Genomic DNA, 24,948 nt, shown 5'->3' with positions numbered 1-24,948 from the left:
GGAAGTCATCCTGAGCTAAGGAGAAGGGAGTAGAGGTCTGGGATTTCAGAGGAAAGGAAAGCACTTCACAGAGTGATAAGAAGAGCAAATGTTTGGTAATTACATGCTTGCCCTACCATACAGATGGGTCATTCAGATAAAATTTATCTCTGCTAATAACCCTTATTTTGGGAAAGACCCTCAATTTAGATTCTATGTAGTTAAGGGAGGGGCAGAAATTGCCTTGAGCCTGCAGGGTCTGAGAGTAGTAGGATTAGAAAAAAAGTAACTTGAGGTTTGTTTCTACAACGTTCTCTGTTTTAAAGCCCCTATCTCTGGTGATAAGGATGTCTTTTTACTTCTTAGTACAGGGAGGGTATTTTTCATATGGGAGACGTGTTTCCTACTTTCTGGGGGACAGAGGAAGGTCTGAGTGTCCGTGCACCGCTGTTTCTTATGTAACTTTTATTAAAATGATCAGTGGGCATATTTGGGGGCAGCCTGCTCTTGGCCCCTGCAAGATTCTGCGTGTGAAATAGTTTTGTGAACCGTAAAACCACGTACCATATGGAGAGCACCAGACAGAACTAACTGTACCTCCAAGGTACGCGCTGTGCTACTGAAAGTACTAAACAGAGGTTGTACTCTCATACTAATTAGTTCACGATGTTTCTTTTAGAAATTTGGTTGATTCTTGCTCAATAATAAAGAAGGAATAGTTAGGGTTGTGATTTCATTTAACAGCTTTCCCTTCTCTTCTCACGTGCCAGTGCTAATACACAGTCCAGTACGCGTAGCCTCAATCATGAGACTTCCAGAAGCCAACTTTATGCCAGATTTTGTTCTCAGTGTGTTACCACTGTTAATTCATTTAACCCTTTGTCACAACCCTGAGACGTAGATACTATAAACGGTTCCCATTTCACAGGTGGGGCAACTGAAGCAGAAGGTTAATAGGAACACAGTGGCAGAGCTGAGATTTAAGTCCACGCAGTTGACTCCATTGCCCACCATTTTAATGACCAACGCATACCACTGTTGTAATGAATTTGATAGATTTTTTAAATGGTCGCATTATATACATTAAAAAGAAGCCTTCCAATGCAGTGCACTCGGAATGTACCCTGCAAGGTTTATCAGTGAGGCTGGTTAATAAAATAATTGTTTGGGATATACTTTTCAGCAAGATCTGAGATCTCTAGTATTCATTTCCCAATCCCCATAGTGATCTATAGCTTCTGTAAACTAACTGGCGTTCATAAAATAATACCTGGGGGGGCGCCTGGGGGGCTCAGTCGTTAAGCATCTGCCTTCGGCTCAGGGCGTGATCCCGGCGTTCTGGGATCGAGCCCCACATCAGGCTCCTCCGCTAGGAGCCTGCTTCTTCCTCTCCCACTCCCCCTGCTTGTGTTCCCTCTCTCGCTGGCTGTCTCTATCTCTGTCAAATAAATAAATAAAATCTTTAAAAATAAAAAAATAAAAAATAATACCTGGGTTTTGGACACATTCCTGTTATTAGACCTAATCTGAAAAAGAGGGACTTATTGGCATGACCAGCTTGAGCCCTGTAGCCAGGAAACTGCTTTAAAAGACAGAGATTCTTTTTACTTCATCCCCAATAACAGGTTCACCATTTTGGAAAATGTGCCACATTTTGATTGAGAATCATATCTGTAGCCTGCAGGGATTCCGGTGCGGTTACAGGCCTGTGGGAAACAGGCACCCGCTTTGTTCCATAGACCCCATGCGTTTAGATGTTTGATCATGTGGTATAAAACTTCTCATGGGTTACGTTGCTGTTAGTAAGGCTTTGTTATTTGTAGTCACAGCAAGAATCACTTGACTATTTAGTATTAAGCAGGAATCTGTATTTTATAAAATCCTAGCTAGTTTTGAAAGACAAATATAAAAACCTATCTCTACATATTCATATATTGATGTGTATTTGATTGTTTTACAAAAGATTCGGCAATGTGCCAACTGAACTTTTCATTTGGTTCTGGTTTGAGTGTATGTCCGATCACATAAGTAGTTGGTGATAGGTCAGAAGTTCATTTTAGAAATCTGAAAAACCGTTCTATACAGAAGATAAAGAATATGGATCGCTGCAGACTTAACGTGAGGGAGATTTTTGTGCAGTTTCCACTTGGACTCTACCCATGTCTCTGTGCCAGCAACAGGCCTTTTGAAGGACTGTTCACTATTACTTTGTGTCACATTTCCATCACACGTTCTACCCTTTGGCCCTGTGGAGGGACTGTTGCAGAATTACGCTGTCAGAAGAGCCAGTTACATAAGAAACTGTCTTGGAAACTTTGCTTTTAGCAGCACGTGTTTCTCCTTTCCTTACTTCATGAATCAACGTTCATTTGGTTTGTAAATCATTCTCCTCATTTTTTTTTTCCATTTCAGAGCCACTCAGTACACATGCATGTTGCTTAGATATTTGTTAGAGCCTAGAGCCGGCAAGGAGAAGGTGGCACTGAAGCTCAAGAATCTGGAGGCCAGTGTGAGCACTGGCCGTAAATGTAAGTACCCTGTCTCTTGAGGGACAGTGGCTCCTGGTTTCAAATCGTCAGACCCTGTAATTCGCAAAATATTTTCTAGATCATTAATTTCTAATCCATCAAGTTTTTTTGATGAAGTTGACCAGTAAGCCTGCCCTCATGAAATGACAGGCCAAGAAGAGTGAACGTTTTGCTACAGACCGTTCACAAACACCCTCCTACGTGCGTGTTTGGTGCTATACCATATCTTTCTGCTGAATCACAGCCAGTGGACCTACAGTGTTTTTAGCTCACCTTTAGTTCTTAGAATTACACTGTTTTGGCAATCCTTACCATGAACTTCTGGCTCATGGAAGGCCTTTGTATTCTCTAGAAGAACAGAATAGCTTGTCTTTTCCCCTTCCTCTCTTGAGGGATTGCGAGAGGAATTTGAGGAAGTGGTTCTTGGCCTGTTTGTGGGGTGGTTTCATGTTACAGGCAAAAGCGAAGTCAGGGTCTCGCACTCATTTAGTTCACTTTGCTAATAAGGGTACTGGGAAACCCCATACTTCTAGTACCAGTTGCGTGCCTGAATCGTAGTTCTCGGATACGAGTCAGATGGTACGGTAGGTAGGCAGAGGTGTTAGAGTGGAACGGAGGAACTGACGTAACGATTGTTTGCGAGCACCCACTTCAGATGCAGAGCTGAGCTTTATGACAGAAGTAAGATTAGATGGGATAACTAATGATAAGAGATTTAGTGCTAAATATTTGAGCTAGGATAGAGGGGTCAAAAAGGTTTGGGGGGAGGTGGAACTTGAAGTGTAGCTAGAAAGAAAGGGAAGGAGAGCCTTCTGGAAGATCAATTTCCTCCACGAAGGCTCAGAACTGTTATGAGCAAACCATTGTATTGGAAGGTCAGGGAGGAATCTAGCTTGACAGAAGACTTAAGTTGTCAAGTGGAGGAATGTTGGAGGATAGGGTGAACTCTTTTGGATGGCTTTGAAGGATAGGATTAGAAGTTCTCATATTCTTTAGTATGTCAGAACTCACAGGTCCTTTAGAGGTCACTAGTCTCTGAAGTCTGGGAGGGACTTACCCAGGGTCATTCAGCCAGCCAATGCAAGAGCCAGAACTGGAACCTAGGATAGTTCATTGCGTATTCTGTTTTGTGTGTTTTTTGTTTTGGGGGGTTTTTTAAAAAGATTTTATTTATTTATTGGACAGAGAGAGACACAGCGAGGGAGGGAACACCAGCAGGAGGAGTGGGAGAAGGAGAAGCAGGCTTCCCGCTGAGCAGGGAGCCCGATTTAGGGCTCGATCCCAGGACCCTGGGATCATGACCTGAGCCGAAGGCAGACGCTTAACGACTGAGCCACGCAGGCGCCCCTGTTTTGTGTTGTTTTTGATAAAATAATACCAGACATTCTCCTGAGATTATAATTCTCTTGAGGGTAGCTACTTTTGAGCATTTGCTGAGTCTAAGATATAGTCCTTTAAGGAAAGTACTTCTTTTGTATTCTCCATAATGTTTAGGACTATAACACATTCTGAGTAGGTGCTCAATAAATATTTGTTGATTGATACGTCCCTGGTTAATTGAATTACATGCTCAGATGAGGATACGCCTTATAGTAGTTGATTTAATTCAACTGGGAGTCACATATGACAATATTAATAGTTTTCCTAGCCACTAAATCCTGCCATCCATACTTTATCATCTTCCTGACAGTAGGGAGCCAAAGGGGGTTTGGACCACAGAGATGGCAAAAAGATAATGGTGTTTTATAAGAAAAGCCATCTTTTGTCTGGAAAGTAAATAAAATCTAAGGCATCGGACTCTCCAAAGAACGCTGGCATCTGGGTCAGAGAAATGGCCACAGTGAATCAAAGCTTCCTATGTGCAAAAATAACTAAATAAGTAAATAAATAAAGTTGCACCTAGATTTCATGCTATAGTACTTTTCTTCTAAAGATGTATAGCTGGTAATATTCAAATGTCACAGTCCACACTCAAGATCAGCCTTGCCTGAAGGATGTTGTAAGCCAGTGTTAAGGTATTCACTGGAATGGAGGTGATGAATTTAAAGAGTCACTGTCTTTTGCGCCTTCCAGGATCATTTTGAATGTCCTTAATATTACTGTAAAGTCGTTCCTTATTCCTGAGCAAAGACTGAGCCTCAAATGACAATCAGTTGTCAAAACACCAGTGCCAGCCTCTCACCCTGATACAGGGATTCTGCCTTCATATAACACAGCAGTTAAAGATTTGTTAACTGTGCTGGGTTCTTCTTGCAGGGTTCAGATTAGGCAACGTGGTACATGCTGTGCAGGCGACTCAGCAGAGCGTTCATGCCACTGACCTGGTGCTGCGCTTATGCCTGACGTTAGCCAACATGAACCGTGTGATTTGTTTCATCTGCGATACCGTCCTCTGGGTGAGGAGCGTAGGGCTGGCCTCTGGCATTAACAAAGAGAAATGGCTAGTGTGGGCTGCCCGCCATTACTACTATTCTCTCCTGCTGAGCCTGGCCAGGGACCTGTACGAAATCTCCCTGCAGATGGAACAGGCAAAGGGGGAGAAGTCAGCGTCTCAGGAGCCTCTTGGGTACAGTGTGGCTGACGAGGAAACAGAATGGCTCCAGTCCTTTTTCCTTCTCTTATTCCGGTCTCTGAAGAAGCATCCTCCCTTGCTCCTGGACACAGTGAAGAACATCTGCGATATCTTGAACCCCTTGGACCAGTTGGGGATCTATAAGTTCAACCCTGGCATCATTGGACTTGGAGGCCTTGTGTCCTCCCTGGCAGGCATTGTCATCGTGGCGTGTCCTCGGATGAAGCTGAAGATACACTGAGTGCGTTCCAGCGGGAGACTGGTGCCTACTTTAGAGACGGTGTCTTCGGATGGACGTTTGCGTGAGGCACAGACCACGTCATCCGCGCTTAAAGACTTGTTGGCGTGAGCATTTAGCGACCAGCGGTGCGAGCGGAGGTGGGGCCGAGAATGGAGAATGGGGGCACGTGAAAATTTCTATGTGGTTTTTAGAGGGCTGGAGTGACTTCTGAATTTCTGAGTATCTTCCTTTCATCTAACATTTGTTGAGCATCTCTTCCACTCATCGTGGGAGCTTACTGGTTGCTGCAGGTATAAAAATTAAAAAAGGCCCAAACAGTTGAACATTAATATACAGCGCCCTTTGGGTTGAACGCCCCACTGCTTTTGCACAACTACTGTAGGTCTGATCCCCAGCCCTGTCTCAGACCTAGTAGAGACCTCTTATTCCTCTGACCAGATACCACCCGCCCACCCCGCTTCTCCCTGGAGGGCCATGCCAAGGTACAGGGGGGCTGGGCTTACAGCCTTTCATCATGGCGGTCCTGTCCTTCCTCTGTCCAGAAGTAGAATCAGAAACGCATTGGGCACCTTCATGGTAGACGTGGTGACTTTAGGTAGCGCAGTGAGAAGCAGAAATCCGAAGCACGTGGGAAGGACTGAGGTACAGGGTATGGGAGGTCTCAGCAGGTGCCTGTGGGTAGCCTGCGGCAGATGAGGAAACAAGTTAAAAAAAACAGGCCAGCTCCTCATTCCTCTGACTCCCAATCCAGTGTTCTTTCGAGTATAGTTCGTTGGCTTCCTGATTGAGTGGAGGTGTGAGACTCCAGAATCCTGTGCAAAAAAGCCTTTTTTAGAACTTAGTCGTTCATATAAAAATTAAACTGTGTCTAGATTCATCAGCTAGATGTTTTATTTAAAGCCATACAACAGTTTGGGCACCACTACATTAATTTTCGTCGCAAGTCATGCAGTTAAGAAATTTCATGACCACTCTGAATGGAGGAGTGTCCATTTTCTATGACAAATCAGACTTCGTACGTGTGGGGTGGTCGGGGGAGCGTAAAAGAGCAATAAGGGGCCAGTGAAAAGGCCATCTATTCATGGTCCTGCTTCCCATCTTGGGTGTTGAGTTATTTGTGATTGCAGATCCTCTGATTTGAGGGAAAGGAAGCAGAAAAATAGGATGCCGTCAGCCAGGAGGCCAATGTCAGCCCTATCAGTAAAGCCGTTTCACTTGCCTGAATGGAAATGAGAAAAGAAATGTGCACTAAATATATTTCCCGTAAATGTGATTGTGATTCTTAAAAAGCAGACTCAGGTGCTTGGCTCTCTTATTTTTACAGTAATTAATCATGATAACAGGATTTGAGAAAATACCTCGGGAATTTTACATGAAATGAAAGCTGCTAGGTCAGGGCAAGTAAAAAGTTTAAGCAACTAATCTTAATTTGTCCAGATCCTCTACTGTCGTAGATTAATTATGTCTAATAAATTTCTAGACACAAGAGACTCCAGTGTCTGGCAATGTGTTCTGGGAACGAGGAAGAGCTAAAAGAAGGGCGATGCAGAGATGATCAGAGTATGCACAGTTGGTAGAGAACGCTCTGGTAAAACGAGCTCTCGCCTGGAAGACCCAAGCTGAGGAGGAGGATGAAGAAAGATTTACATTGGAACGTCTGGGTTGAAAGAGACCTCCAGGAGGATTTCATCCAGGACAGGGGCTTCTGTGTCAGCTCTGTCAGGTGGCGCTTTGGCTTCTGCCTGGAGAAGTTGGCCTCGGATCTGTGTGGCGTGTTATGGTGGCGTCCATCTTGGTACTTTTGTCCTCTGCAATTTTGGGTGGGTGATGGGGAGTTTGGGGAATACCACCTCTTGTAGAATTTGTGAAAACCTTAATGGTACCCTGGTCCCTCCCTCCCTGTGCATCTTTCTCATTTCTAACAGACCCTCCCCACCTCCAAGCCTCCACATTCATGAAGGATTTTAAAAACCAGAGACGTTCCTAATAGATGTACGGGTCAGCACATTCACAACTGAACATTGTTCCCTGAGAGTTTACTCAGCAACAAATATTTGAATGCCATGCTCAGCGGTGGGGTCCACTTGTGCACAGGGGGACCAAGGTCCCTGTGCTCCTGTGGGAAGGTGGGGGGGAGGGGAGGAAAGAAGATAACAGTGTTCTTCAAGCTGTGGCTGGAAGACAGACTGCTCCCAGGGGACTGCCCTAGGCCCTTTCACCGCTTCTCACCTCTCACCCACATTCCGGATTCCCAGCTGAAGCTGTCAAAGGACCAGCTTTGTCAGCAGAGCTTTCCGGCACAGAGCCCTATACACTCTCTGGCCCAGAGCCATTACTCCAAAGGCTTGGAACCGCCCTTTGGCCCAGTTTGCTCTCCAGACACAGCCTCTTGGATAATTTGTCCTGAACCTGAAGCGAGGAGAGAGGCTCCTTTTTTAGATGCTTCCTTTCCCCTCCATTACTGTCTTATATTTTAAAATCTGAGTCGGATCAGTAAGTATTAAATATATCTCATACTTACAACTCCTTTTGGAGGCTCCCTGCTTGACTCTCCTTGTCTGACCCTTCATTTCCTTCCTTATTATACCACGGATACAGGATTACCAAGGATCCATGAGAAATCTCCCCATCTCTGCCTCTTTCTCCTATTGCCCACAGCATACAACTTAGCAGAGAGTCAACAATAGAGGTAATTCTACCAACAAGAAGAAAAATAAGTTTTGTCCCCTCATTATCCATTTTATTATTAATAAAGCCCCAACATGGGGCTCGAACTCGCAACCCTTAGATCAGGAGTTGCGTGCTCTACCGACTGAGCCAGCCTGGTGCATCTCATACCCATGATCCATTCTAAAAGGCCCTTCTTAGATAATCTGAATACTGTGGCTTACACCACAGTCCTCCATCATCCTTGAAGCCAAGAACTAGAACTTGGGTTCCTGCCGGATTTGTTGCTAAGGAAGGGGTGAGAGGTGATAGTTCTTAGTTGTCTGGATGCTGTTGATCAGTAAGAGGATCCTGGTCAACACACTTTTCCAGACTCGGCAAAATCCAGTTGGCTCCCCCACGGCATTTTCTGGTGGCACCTTAGACCAGGCAGAACTCTAAACTTCCTTGAAATCTAGGAATTGACAGTTGAAATTGCTTCCTCAAAGGCTAGATTGTCCAGGAGTCAACCCCTAGCTCTGGTCCTCTTCTTCATTGAAAGCAATCTCTTTTTTTTTTTTTTTTTTAAGATTTTATTTATTTGCGAGAGAGAGCGAGTGCGCACAAGTGGGGCAGGGGGCAGAGGGTGAGGGAGAAGCAGTCTCCCCACTGAGCAGGGAGCCCAGCGCAGGACTCCATCCCAGGACCCTGAGATCATGACCCGAGCCAGAGGCAGACGCTTAACCGCCTGAGCCACCCAGGCACCCCAAGAGCAATTTATCTTAATCAAAGGGTAGCACATTCAGGTGAACTCTGTTCCTGTGTGGGTTTAAATCTTACTGTTCAAAATTTGCTCTTAACAGTAAATAAGGGATGAGAGAAATGGGTTAAAAACGGTCCACAGGACACTCTAAAAAAGGAGCCAAAGTTTACAGAACTTTAGAATTTATGAGTTTTATGACCTATATTCCAACACCTTCTTTCTGGAAGACAGTTTTTGAGAACTGAGGGCCAGAAACATGTTACAGAACTGATATTTCATGGCTCTGGAATACTAACTCTTCTGGGGCTGGATCTCGTGTCAGCTCTGCAGTCCTCCTCCTAGTTGCTCAAATCGCCCTCCAGAAGTTAGGATATGTTCAGGGGACCCTGGCTCAAATAACCATGACAACTGACCGACCCAACGTTCTCTTCCCCTCTGCCCTCCTCCCACTGGGAGGTGTTAGTAGTATTGCCCAAGGCTTCCCTGGAGCGGCTGAGTTGTTGCTGCTGGGGGAGCCACTCAGCAGCCTGGGCTCTGTGGGACTGAGGCAGCATCAGCTGGCGTGAGTACGGGGGGCCCCGGGAACATCTGCCTTACCTGATTTGTTTTCGAGAGTTACAGGAAAGAAACTGAGGGTAAGGGTCTCCTGAGAATTTCACGGAAGATGAAGAGGCCTGCAGGGAAACCACTGAGGGAGAGATTATTCAAGGAGAATGACCAAGAGTGTAGGGTAGATGTTCTGGGGCGCTAGCTGTTCCAGAACACAGCTGAAATAGCTGGTTTGAAGTGATGACTTTCTTCCTAGTTGAGCATTCAGGGAAGGACTGGCAGGGACGCGTGCTTAACAAGAGAGGAATTGAACTTTTTCGTCAAAAAAAAAAACTAAACCTGAAATTTATTCTTTTAGTCTCTTTTGGATCCTCATCTGGAGGCCCCTTAACTTCATCAAAAACCTCTTATCTCTTAAAGCTACCCGTATTGTCATTTCTTACCCTGAACCCTTGTAAGAAACGTCAGTCTTGACAAGTAGGCTTGTGGGCAGCTCCTCCCAATGGGGCTCGAGGGAGTGGCCGCTGGTCTGTGACATTCATGCTCCAACCTGATGCCTTCTGTTGAGGGAGCTGGCGCTCTCCGGCAGCCTGGGCCTTGTGGGGCCATGAGACGTAGGGGACTGACCCTGCGGGCCTCAAGCTGAGGGCTTTCTGATGGACCTGGGACTCTGCTTTGCAGCTTGAAGAGCTGTGATGGCGGTCAACAAGGGCCCAACTTTGCTGGATGGAGACCTCCCTGTAAGTACCTTGGACCTATATGAGATTTGGGGGGAACCACTGAGCAGGGGAGGAAGGAGCAGGGAGGAGAGGTTCAGGAAACTCAGAACAAGTTATGTCTAGATTGTATTCCTCTTTGATTGGCCATTATGTCTCCATTATTCTTGCCCTCAGTACCTTTTGCAGGGGGCTCTTAGAGCCTACCGAAAACTGAGCACCTCGGAGGAAAAGAACAGAAATATTGGCTGAGTGGGTAAGGAGAGGAAGGGAACTACTGTGTTGAGCCCAGGCTTTGTACACCCAGGTGGGATGTAGATTGGAAAGCCGAGCCACTGCATTCTGTAACTGGGGTGTCGTGCGTGTTCTAGAACATGTGAACAGCACCTCTTGGGGTTACAGGGCGCACAGCCTGTGCCATATATGGGAAAGGGTTAGATGGACATTGTTTCCGGGCTTTTGTGTCTAGGCTGGTTTTCACTCTGACTTGGAGCAGTGTGACACCTTAAGGGGTACCTGACACCCCCCCTAGGCAAGGCCTCTCTGATTTAGGCACAGTTCAGATGTGAGCCCATATAATGCCCGTCTTGTCCCAGTTTAGGCTTTAGCTAACTTTTGCACTTGGAATCACCACCAAGTTTTATATTAAATCATAGAACACAGAGGCATAAAATGAACCAGTGCATAGTTAAGCCATCCTAACAGGTGGTGGTTTATTCCCTTCCCAGGACCTCTCTCTCCATCTTTGACTTTGCCTACAAAAACCCCCGAAGGCTCTGTCCAAATGTTAAAGAAAATATTCTCTGTTTACAGTCATAATCTTTTTCGAGTTCAAATTTCAGTCTCCTTACAAGTCTCCTTGATGGGTCTCCTAACAGCCTACAAATAGAAGAGGCTGGTGCTTGCCTCCAGAGCAGAACCATGTAACAGGGACATATTCAAACCGCAGAGAGAGCTCCAGCATCTGAGTCAGGACCTGGGGAGCTTTCTTTTTTTAATGTTCACATGGAGAATTCTCAGCATTCCTCAGAATGGACAGAAGACCCTTCACTAGCTGCAAAGCAATTAATCCTGTGGCCAATCCCACCTCCTCTGTGTTCATTTATTCCCCCACCTCATGGTATTTTGAAGCCAATCTTGCAGATATGTCATTTCAGGCCTGAGTTGGAATCCTGACTGCCATTTACTAGCTGTGTGATATTGGATAAGTCACTTCACATCTCTGGGTCTTTGTGTCCTCACTGGCAAAGTGCTGACCTGACCTCAGAGGGTCACTGTTAGAATTCAGTGAGGTCTTGTCACCCAAGCACCCCAATCATTGCCTGGAGCATAATGGCACTGAGTCAATATTCCTTGTGCAGGACTAGAATCCACATTCTTTACTCAAAGACCAGTGTTTGTTCACTGGAATTCCTGGGTGTCCTAAAATTTAATTATATGACTGTATTAATAAGAGCACAGCACCCCAATAACAGGAAGCGACAGTTTCACTATACCCCACATGCTCAGACCACACCTGGAATGCTGTCTTCAAGTTGGAGTGCTATATGTTTAAGAAAGACAATACTAAACTGTAGCCTATCTAGACAATACTAAACTGTAGACCACCAGACCAGGGCGGTAGCTAAGTTAGGGTCTCGAACTATTTCGAACAGAGGAAGGACCACTAAAGGCAGACATATTGCCTTCAAATATGTGAAGGGCCAGCCCATGAATGATGAAATCGATTTGCTCAGTGTTGTTCCAGGGGGCAGAGGGTGGAGCAGCGGGTGAAGCCACATTGCAGCTCGGCAGAGCTGTCCAACGAGGGCCACAGGCCACTCTATGAGGGGCAAGGTCCATCCAAGGAGGTGTCTCAATACAAGCCTGCCATGGAGGGGAGGAACGGGCGGGGGATTGGGGGGGATGGGGTCACTGGGTGATGGACATTAAGGAGGGCACGTGATATGAGCCCTGGGTATTACATAAGACTAATGAATCACTGACCCCTACCTCTGAAACTAATAATAAATTGTATGTTAATTAATTGAATTTAACTTTAAAAAATGACAAACTTGAAAAAAATTTAAAAATTAAAAAAATTTAAAGAAAAAAAATACAAGCTGGCCAGAGAGACTATGGGAAGCTCTATTGCTGCAGAGGCTCCTGGAGGCCTAAACTGCTGTGATTCTGGGCAGTTGGGCAGATCTCAACTTACGCCTTCTAGGCACAGCCCTGACCCATTGATTTATTCAGCCAGCATTGCTGCACAGGCTCTGGGCTAGGCACTGGAGACACAGCAACGACACACAGTCGGGACACACAGCACCGTGTGATGAATGGGGAGGCGAGCCAGGGAAGGAGTGGTGTCTGCTGATGTCCGGGAGGAGGGTCAGGAAGCTTCCCAGAAGCAGTGATGCTCGTGTCTTGAGGGAGTGGCATTCTGCCAGCTAGAAGGGGGTCTGGGAGGGAAGGGGGAGTATGCACAGGCAGGGGACCACCCTACGCAGGCAGGGAGGCCGCGTCCCAGTAGCTCCCCAGAGCCTGGATTGAGCCAGGAGAGGAGAGCAGGCAGGCTCTGGCTTTTCCTGGGGGCCATCCAGAGACTTCTGTGGCCTGGGTTCCTCCTAGGTCACTGGGAAGCAGGCTAGCCTCACCAGCAGGCTGATTTCCGGGAGGCAGGAGTTTGCAGGGGAACGCTTTGATTGCCTGCCTTCCTTCCACGCCAGGAGCAGGAGAACGTGTTGCAGCGGGTCCTGCAGCTGCCAGTGGTGAGCGGCACCTGCGAGTGCTTCCAGAAGACCTACACCAGCACCAAGGAAGCCCACCCGCTGGTGGCCTCTGTATGCAATGCCTACGAGAAGGGCGTGCAGGGTGCCAGCAGCCTGGCTGCCTGGAGCATGGAGCCGGTGGTCCGCAGGCTGTCCACCCAGTGTGAGTCCTCAGGGCACTGGCAGGTGCCATGTCTGTCTGTCTGTCTGTCTGATAGCTTGCTTGTCTGTCTGCCAATACGTCTGTGCGCCTTTTTGGCTGTCTGGTGGCCTTTCTAACCACCCACATCCTGTTTTATGACTTTCTTCTCTACAGACATAGATGATACAGTGATAGACGCTCTAGATACAGGTACAGATATGGACATACAGCTCTCCTCATCTGTAGATGTCCCATCTACAGCCCAGTTGGCGTTTTCCTGGGATTGCAATGATGGGCCGAAGAATTGGCAGGGGAAGAGATGGGCAGAGCTGTTTGAGCAGTGGTGGGAGTGGGGCTCGTGGTAGACCAGACACCCACTTGGGCCCCAAATCCAGCAGCAGCAGTAGGGAGGGGGGGGCAGCGGGGGATGGGAAGGCTTCTGGGCCCAGCAGCAGAGAGCTAGCAACCAGGGTCCTGGAGGTGGAGAGAAACCGTCCATGCGGGCCTACTACCCGACCCAGCCCTATTCGAATTGTTCTGCCCCATTTGAAAATATGGTCTCCAAGGAAAGGCTTGCTCTCTCTCTCTTTTTATTTTTTCTAATTCCAGTATAGTTAACACATAGTGTTATGTTAGTTTCAGGCATACAATATAGTGACTCAGCATTTCCACACATCACCCAGTGCTCATCACGACAAGGGCATCCGAGGCAAGGCTCTTGACAGGGCTGAGGGAAATTCCAGCAGCACCAAGAAGTCTAGGATCTTCCACCATCCTGATTAGAGAATTATGGGTGTCTGAGGATTCCGCCCTGGGCCGGCCTCCCTGCCCGCAAACTCCTTCAGTAATTTCCCTGGGTCTCATTTTGCCCAGTCAGAAGATGGCCCAAGTCATCTGGGCTCTCTGCTGCTTGAGAATTTTGTGAAGAGTTGTAAGATATCTGGAGAGAGAATACATGAAAGCACAGAGAACCGATCTCCGTGATCATGACTGCAGAGTTCTGTCTTCAGCAGCCCCTACCTCCTAGAAGCATCTGCGTCCTCTGCCACTTAACCCCCTCTCTGGGGGCAACTCCTTTCTCTTCCCTGCCACCCTCTTCCCACCATTGATCCTCTTACTCCTAGAGGGTAGAGGGAAGGACATGGACAGTCCGGGGCCTGGGCCAGCTGCAGCTCGGACTTGGTCACCTCTAGGATGAAAGCAGTGTCAGCCCTACCCACACAGGCCCAGCCGAGGGCCCCACTGCTCCTCCTCTCACACCCTCACTCTCCCTGTCCTTCATGCGTACCCAGACCTCATCCAGAGAGGGGAGGGAGGCCAGGGAGGGAGAGACCAGCATTTGTTGGTGGTGTTTGTGGTGGTGTTGTCACTTCCTCCTCACCACAACCCTGCAAGGTAGACACCATCAGTCCACATTTTACTGACGGGGAACCTGAGGCTCAGGCACGCCAGGACTCACCGGAAGCCACGCACTGCAGACGCACGCACTGGGCTCTGAGCGCAGATCTGCCTGACCCCAGAGTTCCTACACAGAGGGAAGACTCCGGCCTGGCCTCAAGGAGTCACAGTGGATGGGGAGTGAAAGGGGCCGGGGAGTGGGGGGTACTCGGGTTCCAAAATGCTTCAGCTGCAGCAGGGCTGGGGGGTTTGGAGGGCTCTGAGGCGCCTTCCTCGCACAGAGGCCACTGCTAGGTCCTCGTGGCTCACCCCTCTGTGGCCTTCACGTCTAGTCATAGCTGCCAACGAGCTGGCCTGCCGCGGCCTGGACCACCTGGAGGAAAAGATCCCAGCCCTCCAGTACCCTCCTGAAAAGGTGAGCCCCCTTCCTCTTCTCTAATGTGCCCCGTACTCTGTTGTCTCGCCTCTCAGGAGGAGAGGGCACAGGCTGACGATGCCATGATGGTCAACTTTTCATTTCTGTGGCAAATGCCCTTCAAGCTTGGGGGTAACCGCCTGCCCCTAAGGCCACACAGTGGGCTTGCTCCTCTCCATGGGGTGCCAAATGAAGACAGGCTTTCTGGAAAGCAGGCACAGCCCAGGGCCTTGGGCTGGGTCCCACTGCTTCTGCTCCCCCCATTCCCCATCCCAGGATACCTGGTGGACCTGCACCAGGCCACTTGGTAACTATAGTCACCTACGATCATGGGCCACACTCATCAGATCTCAAGATGGCAGTCCCACGTCCTCAAGATCCAGCCCTTTATGGATCATGAGACTGAAAAAGTCACTTATCCCACCCCTCCACTTCTCCCCCAGATTGCGTCTGAGCTGAAGGACACCATCTCTACCCGCCTTCGCAGTGCCAGGAATAGCATCAGCGTGCCCATCGCCAGCACTTCGGACAAGGTCCTGGGGGCCGCTCTGGCCAGCTGTGAGCTCGCCTGGGGGGTAGCCAAAGATACTGCTGAGTATGCCGCCAACACGCGAGCCGGCCGGCTGGCCTCTGGAGGGGCTGACTTGGCCCTGGGTGGTGTTGAGAAGATGGTAGAGTTCCTACTCCCTTCAGCCAAGGAAGAGTCAGGTATCTACCATTAGGGGGGCTGGCAGACCCTCCCTGGGAAGTAGGTTGGCTACCCATGCTGCCTGGGAATTAGCAAGAGGCAGCCAGAGTTCAGCCAGCCACAGTTCTGGAACAGGGAAGGCCCAGCAAGATTTCCAGAGGGATCCATCGTAATTTAGCCTCCTTTCCCCATTTGTAAGTGGGGAAAGTGAGTGGCCCGAGTCACCAGCAAACTTGTGGTGAAGCTTGGGTAACCACTTTCCAACCCTAGACACAGCCCCAGCTTCTCCAGCCCCCCTCTCTCTCTGATCAGCTTTCCTTTCTTTCCCCCCAAATCCTACCCAGCCCCTGCTTCAGGACAGCAGCATGACCAGGAGCCCCCCAAAGCCAAGCCGAGCCTTGTGCACAGGGTTGGGGCCCTGGCCAACACCCTCTCTCGACACACCTTCCAGACCACAGCCCGGGCGCTGAAGCAGGGCCACGCCCTGGCCATGTGGATCCCAGGTGTGGCTCCCCTGGTGAGTGTCTGCCCTGAGCTCTGGCTGACCCCCAGCCTGGGTCCCTCCCGTCCCCACCCCACTCCACCTCTGGTACTAGGAACATTCTCTCCTCCAGCTTGGGCTGGAACTTTTGGTCTAAGGACAAGAGACCTTAAGGGGGCAGAGGGCCAGTCCTCTGGGCTTCAAAGAAAGAGAAAGGACAGAATGTGAGCCGAGGGCACCTCTGTCTCTCTCCCTCTCCCTCTGAGTCCCACCTCCCAGCGTTCATCCTCACAAGGGGGCTTCTCGTGGTGGGCCCTTCCACCCATGAGGAAGCAGAGACCCCTAGCTGCTATCCAGGAACCAGGGAGTGTCACCTGTAAGTAAGCAAGGTGCCAAACCCCTTCTGTTGGGGAGAGAGCGCTGGCCGGGCTGCATCCCTGACCCTGACTGCCCCCAGGTTTTAAAATCTCCCTTCTAGAGGCTTCTAATTTGCACCCTACTTGCACCTAAGGTAAAGCTGCCTTTTCTAGGCCCAGGCGGGGCTAAATCCCCACCATACCCCACCCCCCCGCACTGTGTATTTTAACAGATATAGACTGATTTTTTTCATAAGGACCTTTAGTAAGAAACTAAGGCCAAATAAAGGAAAATAAAGGAAATAAAAATTAAAGCCTAAAGGTCAGCAAACAAAACAACCCCTTCTCAGCCATCATTTGGATAACAATTTTAAAAGCATCATCAGGCCTGACTCATTCCAAACAAATGTTTGCCAAGAACCTACTATGCACCAGGTTCTGTGGCTCGAGTAGGGATATGGGAGTAGTGGTTCCCTTCTTTCCCCTGCACTGGGGGATCATTTACCCGTGGGGGCTGCGACTGACCCGTGTCCCAGCCTTATGTGTAGTAGGGAGGGCCTGCTGTACCGTGCCACCTCGGGCACCCTGCTCACACGGAACATAATGGTGTCCCCTGAAGCCGTATGGTAAGGAGGCCCTGTCTGGGGAGCTCCCTAGGGCTAGGAATGAGCCAGGCTGTGCCTCAAAGGGACACCAGCCCACCTGCCCGGGTCTCTTGCCGTCCATGGGACACTGTGGTCCTCTTGATTTCTTACTCTTTAAAGATCTCCAAGGAGTGTCTACTAAAGCTAAACACACCTCCCCACAAAGACCCGGCAATTCAACCGAACAGAAATGAGAGCTTATGTCCCCCAAAGACACGTCCAAATGTTCCTACCAGGCTTTATCCTTAGCCAAGAACTGGAGACAACACAGACGTCCACCCCCAGCAGAGTGGGTGAACTGTGCTAGATATACATGGAATATGACACAGAGGGACAGAGAAGGAGCTCTCCTGACGTGCAGTAGCACGGACGAGTCGCACGATGAACAGGAGCGGCTGTACATGAAAGAAGACACATTGCATGAGTCCATTTATACAAAGTTCAAAAATGGGCAAAACCAATCCTCTGTTGGCATAGGTGAACATGTCCCCTGGGGGGGGGTTACTGACAGGGCGGGGGGCACCCCCACAGGAGACTTCTGGGGGGTTGAAAATGGCCTCTATCTTGATCTGTGGTAGTTACACCCGTGTGTGCTTATAAAACTTCACAGAGCTGCACACTACCGATGTGCGCGCTCCAGGTGTGTGAGTGACCACTCAGTGACAAGTCTGGGGACCTGGCCCTGGCAGTGAGGGGTTTTGCCCGCTGGGGCTGCCCGGGCCTCTGCAGGTATGTGAGGCCAGCAGCTCACGGCTCCCCTCCCCCCAACTCAGAGCAGTCTGGCCCAGTGGGGTGCATCGGCCGCCATGCAGGTGGTGTCCCGGCGGCGGAGTGAGGTGCGGGTGCCCTGGCTGCACAACCTCGCGGCCGCCCAGGACGAGGACCACGATGACCAGACAGACACGGAGGGAGAGGAGACGGAGGAGGAGGAGGAATCGGACACTGAGGAGAGCAAGCTCAAAGAGGTAAGGGGGCGAGCAGAAGCTGAGTGGGGACCTCAGAGTCCCACAGCCCACCAAGGGGACACGAAGCAGAGTCATGGGATGAAACGAGGGTCTCGGCCCCCAGACCCAGAGACAGCACATGCACGCTCTGCTGTTCACTGCACCCCCAGAGAGCTGGCTAACAAAGTACTTCCATGCCCTTCTCTCAGCTGATTCTCATGACAGCCCCAGAAAGTAGGCAGGGGGGAGACTGTCATCCCCACAGTGCAGATGAAGAAGCAGGTCCAGAGAGGGGAAGGGACCTGCCCAAGGCCGCAGAGCTAGAAGACACCGGCGGACAGTTTTTCCCATTCGGTGTCCATGTACTTTCCCTCCAGCTCTGGGGGCAGTGGGGAGGAGAGGGGCCAAGGGACACACCCAGGAGGTGCTGACCTAGCTCTGGCCCGCAGGTGGCAGCCCTGCCCAGCCCGCAAGGCCTCCTGGGCGGTGTGGCCCGCACGCTGCAGAAGGCCGTGCAGAGCACCATCTCCGCCGTGACGTGGGCGCCCGCGGCTGTGCTGGGCTCGGCAGCCAGGATGCTGCGCCTCACCCCGGCCCGCGCGGTCTCCTCCAGCAAGGGGAGGGCCATGTCCCTGTCAGACGCCCTGAAGGGCGTCACTGACAACGTGGTAGACACGGTGGTCCACTACGTGCCGGTGAGTCCCACCCCAGGGGCCTGTGAAGGACAGGTAAAGCAGATGTGACCAGTGCCCCCCCTTTCCCCAGCCTTCTTGTCAATCCTCCTGATCCTCAGCACCCCAGAAACATTTTGACAAACTATGGCCTTGATGGGGAGCCCTTGCCAGCCCCAAGAGTATAGAGACGGTGGCCCTGGCCTGAGACCTTTCCCACAGCCCCGCTTCCGACCATCAGTCTGGGGGTCCCCAGTTGGCCCAGCCCTCACCTCAGGGGGTTTGCATGCTGTTCCCTGGGAAGGGGCCAGAGGGAGGCTTCCAGGGCACCCTGGGGAGTGGGCTCTATTCCAGGGCACAGCCGCTGCCCCATCCCAATCCTATCACCTATTAACAGGAGAAACCGGAGAGACGCCAGCACTGCCTCTTTGGCAGTCCCTGGGCCTCTTCCTAGAGCAAGTGACAGGCTGTGCAGGCCCCAGAAAGCCCAGTCAGGTCGTCCACCCTTTAGAGTGAGCAAGGGTTGGGGGCAGGGGTCACTCAGTCACCCACTTCCGAGAGGCATGCAGGGTCTTGGCTGCCAGCCTGTTCACCTTGGGCTCCAAACAGGGCCAGGCATGCGTCCCTTGACCCTGGCAGGGACAGCGAGGGGGCTGTGCTTCGCGCACAACTCAGGCCCAAGGAACGGTGGGAAAGCCGCTGACTTTCCACGGAGCCACCTCTGAGGGAGACCCCAGGGGTCCAGGCACTTTGGGAGGGAGCTGCCTGCCTTGCCTGGGGGGTCTGGACTGAGGAGACCATTGGAGAGAGCAAGACGTCAGTGGTCTCCCCTGCTCCCCCGCCCCGGTCCCACACCCGGTCCCACACCCCAGGCTGTGCCCTCTGGAAGGCCTCCTGGGAGGGGTGCATGCGAGGGGGGAGGCGCAGGGACGAGGGCCAGGCCGGCGCCCTAACAGGGCTGCCGGGGCCCTCAGCTCCCCAGGCTGTCGCTGATGGAGCCCGAGAGCGAATTCCGGGACATCGAGGAGGCCGAGCGCCGGGAGGCCGAGCGCAGGGCGTCTGGGGCGCCGCCCGCGGGCCCAGAGCCCGCGCCGCGTCCCCCGCAGCCCCGCGGCAGCCTTCGGCCCGCGCGCAGCCCCGGGGCGCCCCCCGGCCAGGGGCCGGAGGACAGGGCGGACGCGCCCGCCGCGCCGCGCTCGTCCTTCCCGACCGTGGCCCGCGAGAAGCCGAGGCGCAGGGTCAGCGACAGCTTCTTCCGGCCCAGCGTCATGGAGCCCATCCTGGGCCGCGCGCAGTACAGCCAGTTGCGCAAGAAGAGCTGAGCCCCGCGCCTCCGCCTGGCCGCCCCTCCGCTGCCCCGAGGGCGAGGCCCGGGCGGGCTGTCCGCCCAGAAACAGAACCTGCACTTCCGAGTGCGCGGTGACCTCTTCCAAGTAGCCCCCTGGGAACCGAGCTTCATCCCGCCGCGCTGCCGAGGCACGCGTTATCTTTTCATCACCGTTTTGGGCTTAGCTGTCAGAACCTATTTTTAAGAAGCGTCAGAGCAGCAGCTTGCCTTGATTCTATGCCTTGTTTTTGTTTTGTTTTGTTTTTTAACCAAAAGATTGTTTGACTTGATCTCTCACTTCTTTAACCAAACTTGTGGCCAAATGACATTTGACGGTTTCCAAAAGTTAGATCCATCCTCTGTAGACAAAGATTATGCAGAAGTCTCTGACATATGTTTAAGGCCTGAGTTCAGAGATTCCTCCGAGTATCCAGGCTCTCAGCAGACTACCTTGAAGGGAGTGACAATTAGGTGCAAAAGCTGTTGTATGTTTCTGTAAATATCAGCCTCCCTTTCCGAGTACGCATACTCTTCGCAGGGTGAGTCCCGGCCTGCGCTCTGTAGCGCCACCTCCTGGCTCACAGCCGCACTGCCATGTGCATCCTTCCTGCTTTCCAATTGTATGTTCCCTCTTCTACCGCCTTTCGAATGCTGGCGCCCCCAGTGCCGGGGGACGACAACGGTGACCGTTCACCTTATAAAGTCCAAACTACACAGACTATATGTACGGACTCTGTAGTAGCCACAATTCATTCCAGGTCCTATTTCTGAAAACGTCAATATTTGGAAATCTAGGGAACGCATACCTATAATTTAAAAATTCAAATATTGCAAAAGGGTGTGTGTCTTCCTCACTGAGTTCCCCAGTTGCCCTTCACAGAAACCACCGTGCTGGCAGTCTCTCGGATATCCTTCCAGGTACAGGCTGTGCATGTGCAAGCCCACTTTGTTCACACAGCTGTGGGATGTGATCCTGCTTTCCTCACTTAACAATACATCTTAGAGATCTTTCTGTATCAGAGCCATAAATCCTCCTTGCTCTTTTTAACGGCCATGTAGTAAGCACTTCATAATGTAGATGTGCTATCTTTGATTTACCTGGTTCCCTAATGATGGACTTTCAGGTTGTTTCCTTTTTTTTTTTTTTTTGCTCCTGCAAACAGAGCTACAATAAACATCTGTATACGAAATATTTTGTGCAGACGTGTAGGTACATCTACAGGAGAAACTGATAACTTGGAACCATGACATGCTGGGTGAAAGAGGATGTGTTATTTAAATATTGTTAGATAACGCCAAGTAGCCTTCCAACCCAAACTCAGTTTTTCTTGTTATTGTCATCAGCTGCACAGATAATTACCACCTCTCTGTCAGTCCTTTTAGAGGTCCATATATACATTCCCCATAGGCCCCCCCTTTGACCTGTGAGCACCCTCTAGGCCCCCCACTCTGTTCCATACCCAAAAGCCCAGCTTTCTGAAACTGACTTTAGGTCCTGGCCGATCTTTGGTGTAATGAGTCCTTGGCCTTGATGCTCGGGTTTGGAATCTGAGGATGGACATGCCCGTGTGGACATGGCCAGGACTCAGAGCTAGCCTTGGGCACCCCACCCCAGCTCTACAATCCACACCACTCCCAGCAGTTTCCTGGGGAGGGAGTGTGATCTGATATGACAGGGGCTACAAAGATAGGGTCAGCCTAGCCCTGGCAGGGCTCCCATGGGCAGGTGCCGGTGCAGTGACCGCAAGCCTGGGTATGCAGAAAGAAACACCCAGCTGTTCTGGACTCACCTGCCCACGCTGCTTTCCTGACCATCCACTCCTCCATAGTCCTGTGGCTCTTCCTTCTAGGCCATACCCCAGTTGGCACAAAAACTGCCCTCTCAGCAACCCAGAAGAGCTAGGGCCTTAACAGGGCTGTAGCAGTCAACACACCTGCCGGCCAGGCCCTGGCCCGTACCCCTCACCCCTCAGAGTGCTGGGGGCCAGCGTATGGAATAGCACAGCCCAGGAAACAAACAGTTTAAGTTGCAAAAGATTCTTTTTATCATTAAAAACCTCTTGATTAGGTAGCAAAGTGCTCTGAGCCTGGCCCTTGGGGCTTCTGAACACATTTTGGAGAGAAATGAGAGCAAAATATCTCCTCTAAATGACAGAAATGTGCTTCATTGGCTGGTGTGGGACTTTTCACTGTTCTGAGAGACCTCACTTGGGCAAGTCTCCTTGCTCACGTGGATCTGAAGGCTCATCCACGCTCATCTTTGGGCGCTCACGACCTCGGGGAGCCCTCCGCTTTGCACTGGGGTGCCAGGGCCCCCTTCAGAGAAACACCTTATCCCCTCTCTTCTAGTCCAGCTCACGAAACACACCTCCTACTCAATCACAGCTTTTGAAGATGGAAAAAGAGCCATTACCGACCACAAAATACATTTATCCACGCAGTTATTTACCACTTTTTTCTTCCATAACTATTTAGGATCTTACTATCCAAAGGACTTCTGTGTCTGGAGACAGATAGACTTGGGCTATCATGCTCATTGTTTGAAGCAGAATTTTCCTAAACATTTAAACACTTCATACTTCATCAAAACTTATAAGATGCATAAATCAAATTATTTTAAATCTTGAAATGTGGGTTACAAACGAAAAAGGCAAATTCTCTTACACATTTCTATAAACCTGAGTCAGTGGAAACTTCTGCATGTCTCATCGGCATCTCGCTACAGTTAGCAGGCATCCGGCGGTTCCTCTGTCTGCAGAGAGGGGACTAAGCTCGCATGTCCTACTGGTGGACCCTTCTCCTACCTACTGCTCAACGTAAGAGACAGAACGTGAGCGGCACCATTAGAACGTCCTGTCTGGCTTCTCCTTTCCCACCCTGGCCTTGCCCCCAGGATCCATAATCCAGAATTTTGTGTTTACTGTACCTTTGCTTTTCTTTATAAATTCCTTTCCTATGCATATACCTCATTCCGATACTATTTTGTTTTGCAGGCTTTGAACTTTAAGTGGAATTATGTGTATTCTTCTGAGACTTGCTTTTTTTTTTTTTACTCAAAAGGAAGTTTCTGAGAGTCACTCGTTTTCACTAGAGATTTTTTTATTATACAAATTTTGCTGTGATCTGATTGTATCCCCACCCCAGAGTCATATGTTGAAATCCTACCCCCAAAGATGATAGGATGAGGAGGTGGGGCTTTGGGGAGGTGATGAGGTCATGAGGGCTCCACGGGATTAGAGTCTTTATAAAAGAGGCCATAGAGAGCTCCCTTGCCTCTTCCACCATGTGAGGACCGGGCAAGAGGCACCAGCTATGAACCAAGAAGAGGGCCATCACTGGAATGTGAGCATGCTGGCGCTATGACCTTGGATTTCGCAGCCTTCAGAACTGTAAGAAATAAATTCCATTGCTTATAAGCTACCCAGTCTGTGGTATTTGGTGATAGCGGACCAAATGGATGAAGACAAATAAGTTTTATATTTAATAAGCATGTAAAATTAGTATATTAATAACAAGTGTATTAATTTAGTCATTTGCATTAGAATTGAATTATTTTGGAGAGATTTTCTTTCCTCAGGTCGCCTCACAGGCCAAGATGGCTGCTCCAGCCCTGGCCTTCAACTCCATTTTCCAGCCACAGAGAAGAGACATGGGGGAAGGAAAAATTATACACATTACTTTGCTTATAACTAACTGGACAAAATTTAGTCACATGGCCACATGTAGCTAAAGAGGAGGCTGAGAAATACAGTCTTTATTCAGAGTGGCAATGCATTTAACTAAAATCGGAGGTCTTAAAAGGATGGGAAGTGGATCCTGGGGGTAGGGGGCAACTTGCAATCTCTGCCACACCACTCTCCTGTCAACAGACATTTGGATTGTTTCCATATTTTTTAAAAGTAGGCTCTATGTCCAATGTGGGGCTTGAACTCATGACTCTGAGGTCAAGAGTCACATGCGCTAATGACTGAGCCAGCCAGGCACCCCTCCATATTTCTATTATTCCATAATTTTGGCAGTGAACAATCTTATGAGATTCTTGGGGACTATGACCGAATGGGATTCCTAAGTCACACAGTGTGTGTATTGTTCACTAGATATTGCCAAATTATCCTCCAGCATGGTTGTTCTGATTTACATGCTCACCGTGGGGCTCCATCCCATGACTCAGATCATGAGCTGAGCTAAAATGGGGGGGGAGGTCGCGCCTGGGTGGCTCAGTTGGTTAAGCATCTGCCTTTGGCTCGGGTCATGATCCCAGGGTCCTGGAATTGAGCCCCGCATCGGGCTCCCTGCTCATTGGGAGTGTGCTTCTCCCTCTCCCTCTGCCCTTCACTCCCCGCCCCCTCCACTAGCTCTCTCAGGCACTCTCTTCTTTCTCTCTCAAATAGATAACTAAAATCTTAAAAAAAAAAAAAAATCAAAAGTTGGTTGCTCAACTGACTGAGCTACCCAGATGCCCCTGGAATCAGCTACTTTTAATAGGGGATGGTGATAGAACCTAGAGTTTGAACGCTAAGGGGTGCATACCTGATTGCATACCTGATTACATACCATGTGTGTATCGGTGATAGACAAAAAGGCATTGCACAACCACTAGTAAGAGCGAGAAAAAAGGTATTTCTTTCCAAAGTCATGAATTCACATCAGTGAACTAACATCACAAAATTCTCTCAAAATTGTATTACAACAAAAAAGTTTTAATTTTATTTTCTTTAAGCTTAATAACTATAATTCTAATTCTAATTGTACCTCCTTCTCCTAAATATGAGGTTTCACAAATTAATACCAACTTTTGTTACATTTACATGTATGAAGATCCAAGTTTCGTTCCCCGCTTTTTCACATTACGAGTCTAAATGAATTGTTTTGACCATTATGGTAATAGGCCTTCTCCATTATCATTCCAGCTCAGGACCCCAGCTCCTTTAGAATATTCGGGACCAACAATGTCATTGTACAGCATGTCAGACAACACTGGGGTTGCATTGACTTTTCACAAATAGGTGAATTTTTAGTCTTTCCTTAATTATTTTTTTTTCCTTAATTGAGTTCTATATCACAGGAAGTGTTGCAGCTTCTAGCAGCTTCTGACAGATAGATGCCTGGTAGCTGAATGAGGATCCTTCGTGATATGT

At 49.7% G+C, this 24,948-nt stretch overlaps 2 protein-coding genes across 6 annotated transcripts in view; both read left to right on the top strand.

The window, feature by feature from the left end:
- PEX11A (peroxisomal biogenesis factor 11 alpha) overlaps positions 1 to 7,847 on the top strand; it is an 11,431-nt gene extending 3,584 nt beyond the window's left edge. Inside the window, exons 2-4 of one of the 4 annotated variants that reach the window (XR_567718.2) lie at positions 2,392 to 2,507; positions 4,764 to 5,457; positions 6,801 to 7,847. Coding sequence is in view for 2 of the 4 variants with exons in the window: in XM_008687777.2 (XP_008685999.1) it covers positions 2,392 to 2,507; positions 4,764 to 5,320 (673 nt within the window). In the remaining 2 variants the exon portion in view is untranslated. Of the gene's footprint in view, positions 1 to 2,391; positions 2,508 to 4,763; positions 6,615 to 6,800 lie in introns of those variants that run through there. The other 3 variants (XR_567717.2, XM_008687777.2, XM_008687778.2) reach the window with 3 other exon arrangements.
- Positions 7,848 to 9,187: 1,340 nt separating this feature from the next.
- PLIN1 (perilipin 1) lies at positions 9,188 to 23,230 on the top strand. Of its 2 annotated transcripts, none has more exons than XM_040642793.1 (9): positions 9,188 to 9,291; positions 9,960 to 10,018; positions 12,703 to 12,907; positions 14,617 to 14,699; positions 15,143 to 15,407; positions 15,732 to 15,904; positions 17,642 to 17,833; positions 18,262 to 18,507; positions 19,458 to 23,230. In XM_040642793.1, exons 2-9 carry the CDS (start codon positions 9,974 to 9,976, stop codon positions 19,803 to 19,805), a joined length of 1,557 nt encoding a protein of 518 aa, XP_040498727.1. In that variant the 5' UTR covers positions 9,188 to 9,291; positions 9,960 to 9,973; the 3' UTR covers positions 19,806 to 23,230. The 2 variants fall into 2 exon arrangements, with proteins under 2 accessions (XP_040498727.1, XP_040498728.1); XM_040642794.1 differs by lacking the exon at positions 9,188 to 9,291 and adding an exon at positions 9,300 to 9,364.
- Positions 23,231 to 24,948: the final 1,718 nt, after the last annotated feature.

Source organism: Ursus maritimus, unplaced genomic scaffold, assembly GCF_017311325.1.
Source record: "Ursus maritimus isolate PB19 unplaced genomic scaffold, ASM1731132v1 scaffold_27, whole genome shotgun sequence".
In the NCBI taxonomy this organism is placed as follows: domain Eukaryota; kingdom Metazoa; phylum Chordata; class Mammalia; order Carnivora; family Ursidae; genus Ursus; species Ursus maritimus.
This window is presented reverse-complemented; position numbering and strand designations above follow the sequence as displayed.

Bases quoted from the DNA above. Each gene is read 5' to 3' on its own strand.
- PLIN1 (XM_040642793.1), top strand. From the start codon at position 9,974: ATGGCGGTCAACAAGGGCCCAACTTTGCTGGATGGAGACCTCCCT. The intron at 15,905-17,641 runs GTGAGTGTCTGC...CCCCCAACTCAG, and splicing joins TCCCAGGTGTGGCTCCCCTG to AGCAGTCTGGCCCAGTGGGG. The intron at 18,508-19,457 runs GTGAGTCCCACC...CGGGGCCCTCAG, and splicing joins CGGTGGTCCACTACGTGCCG to CTCCCCAGGCTGTCGCTGAT.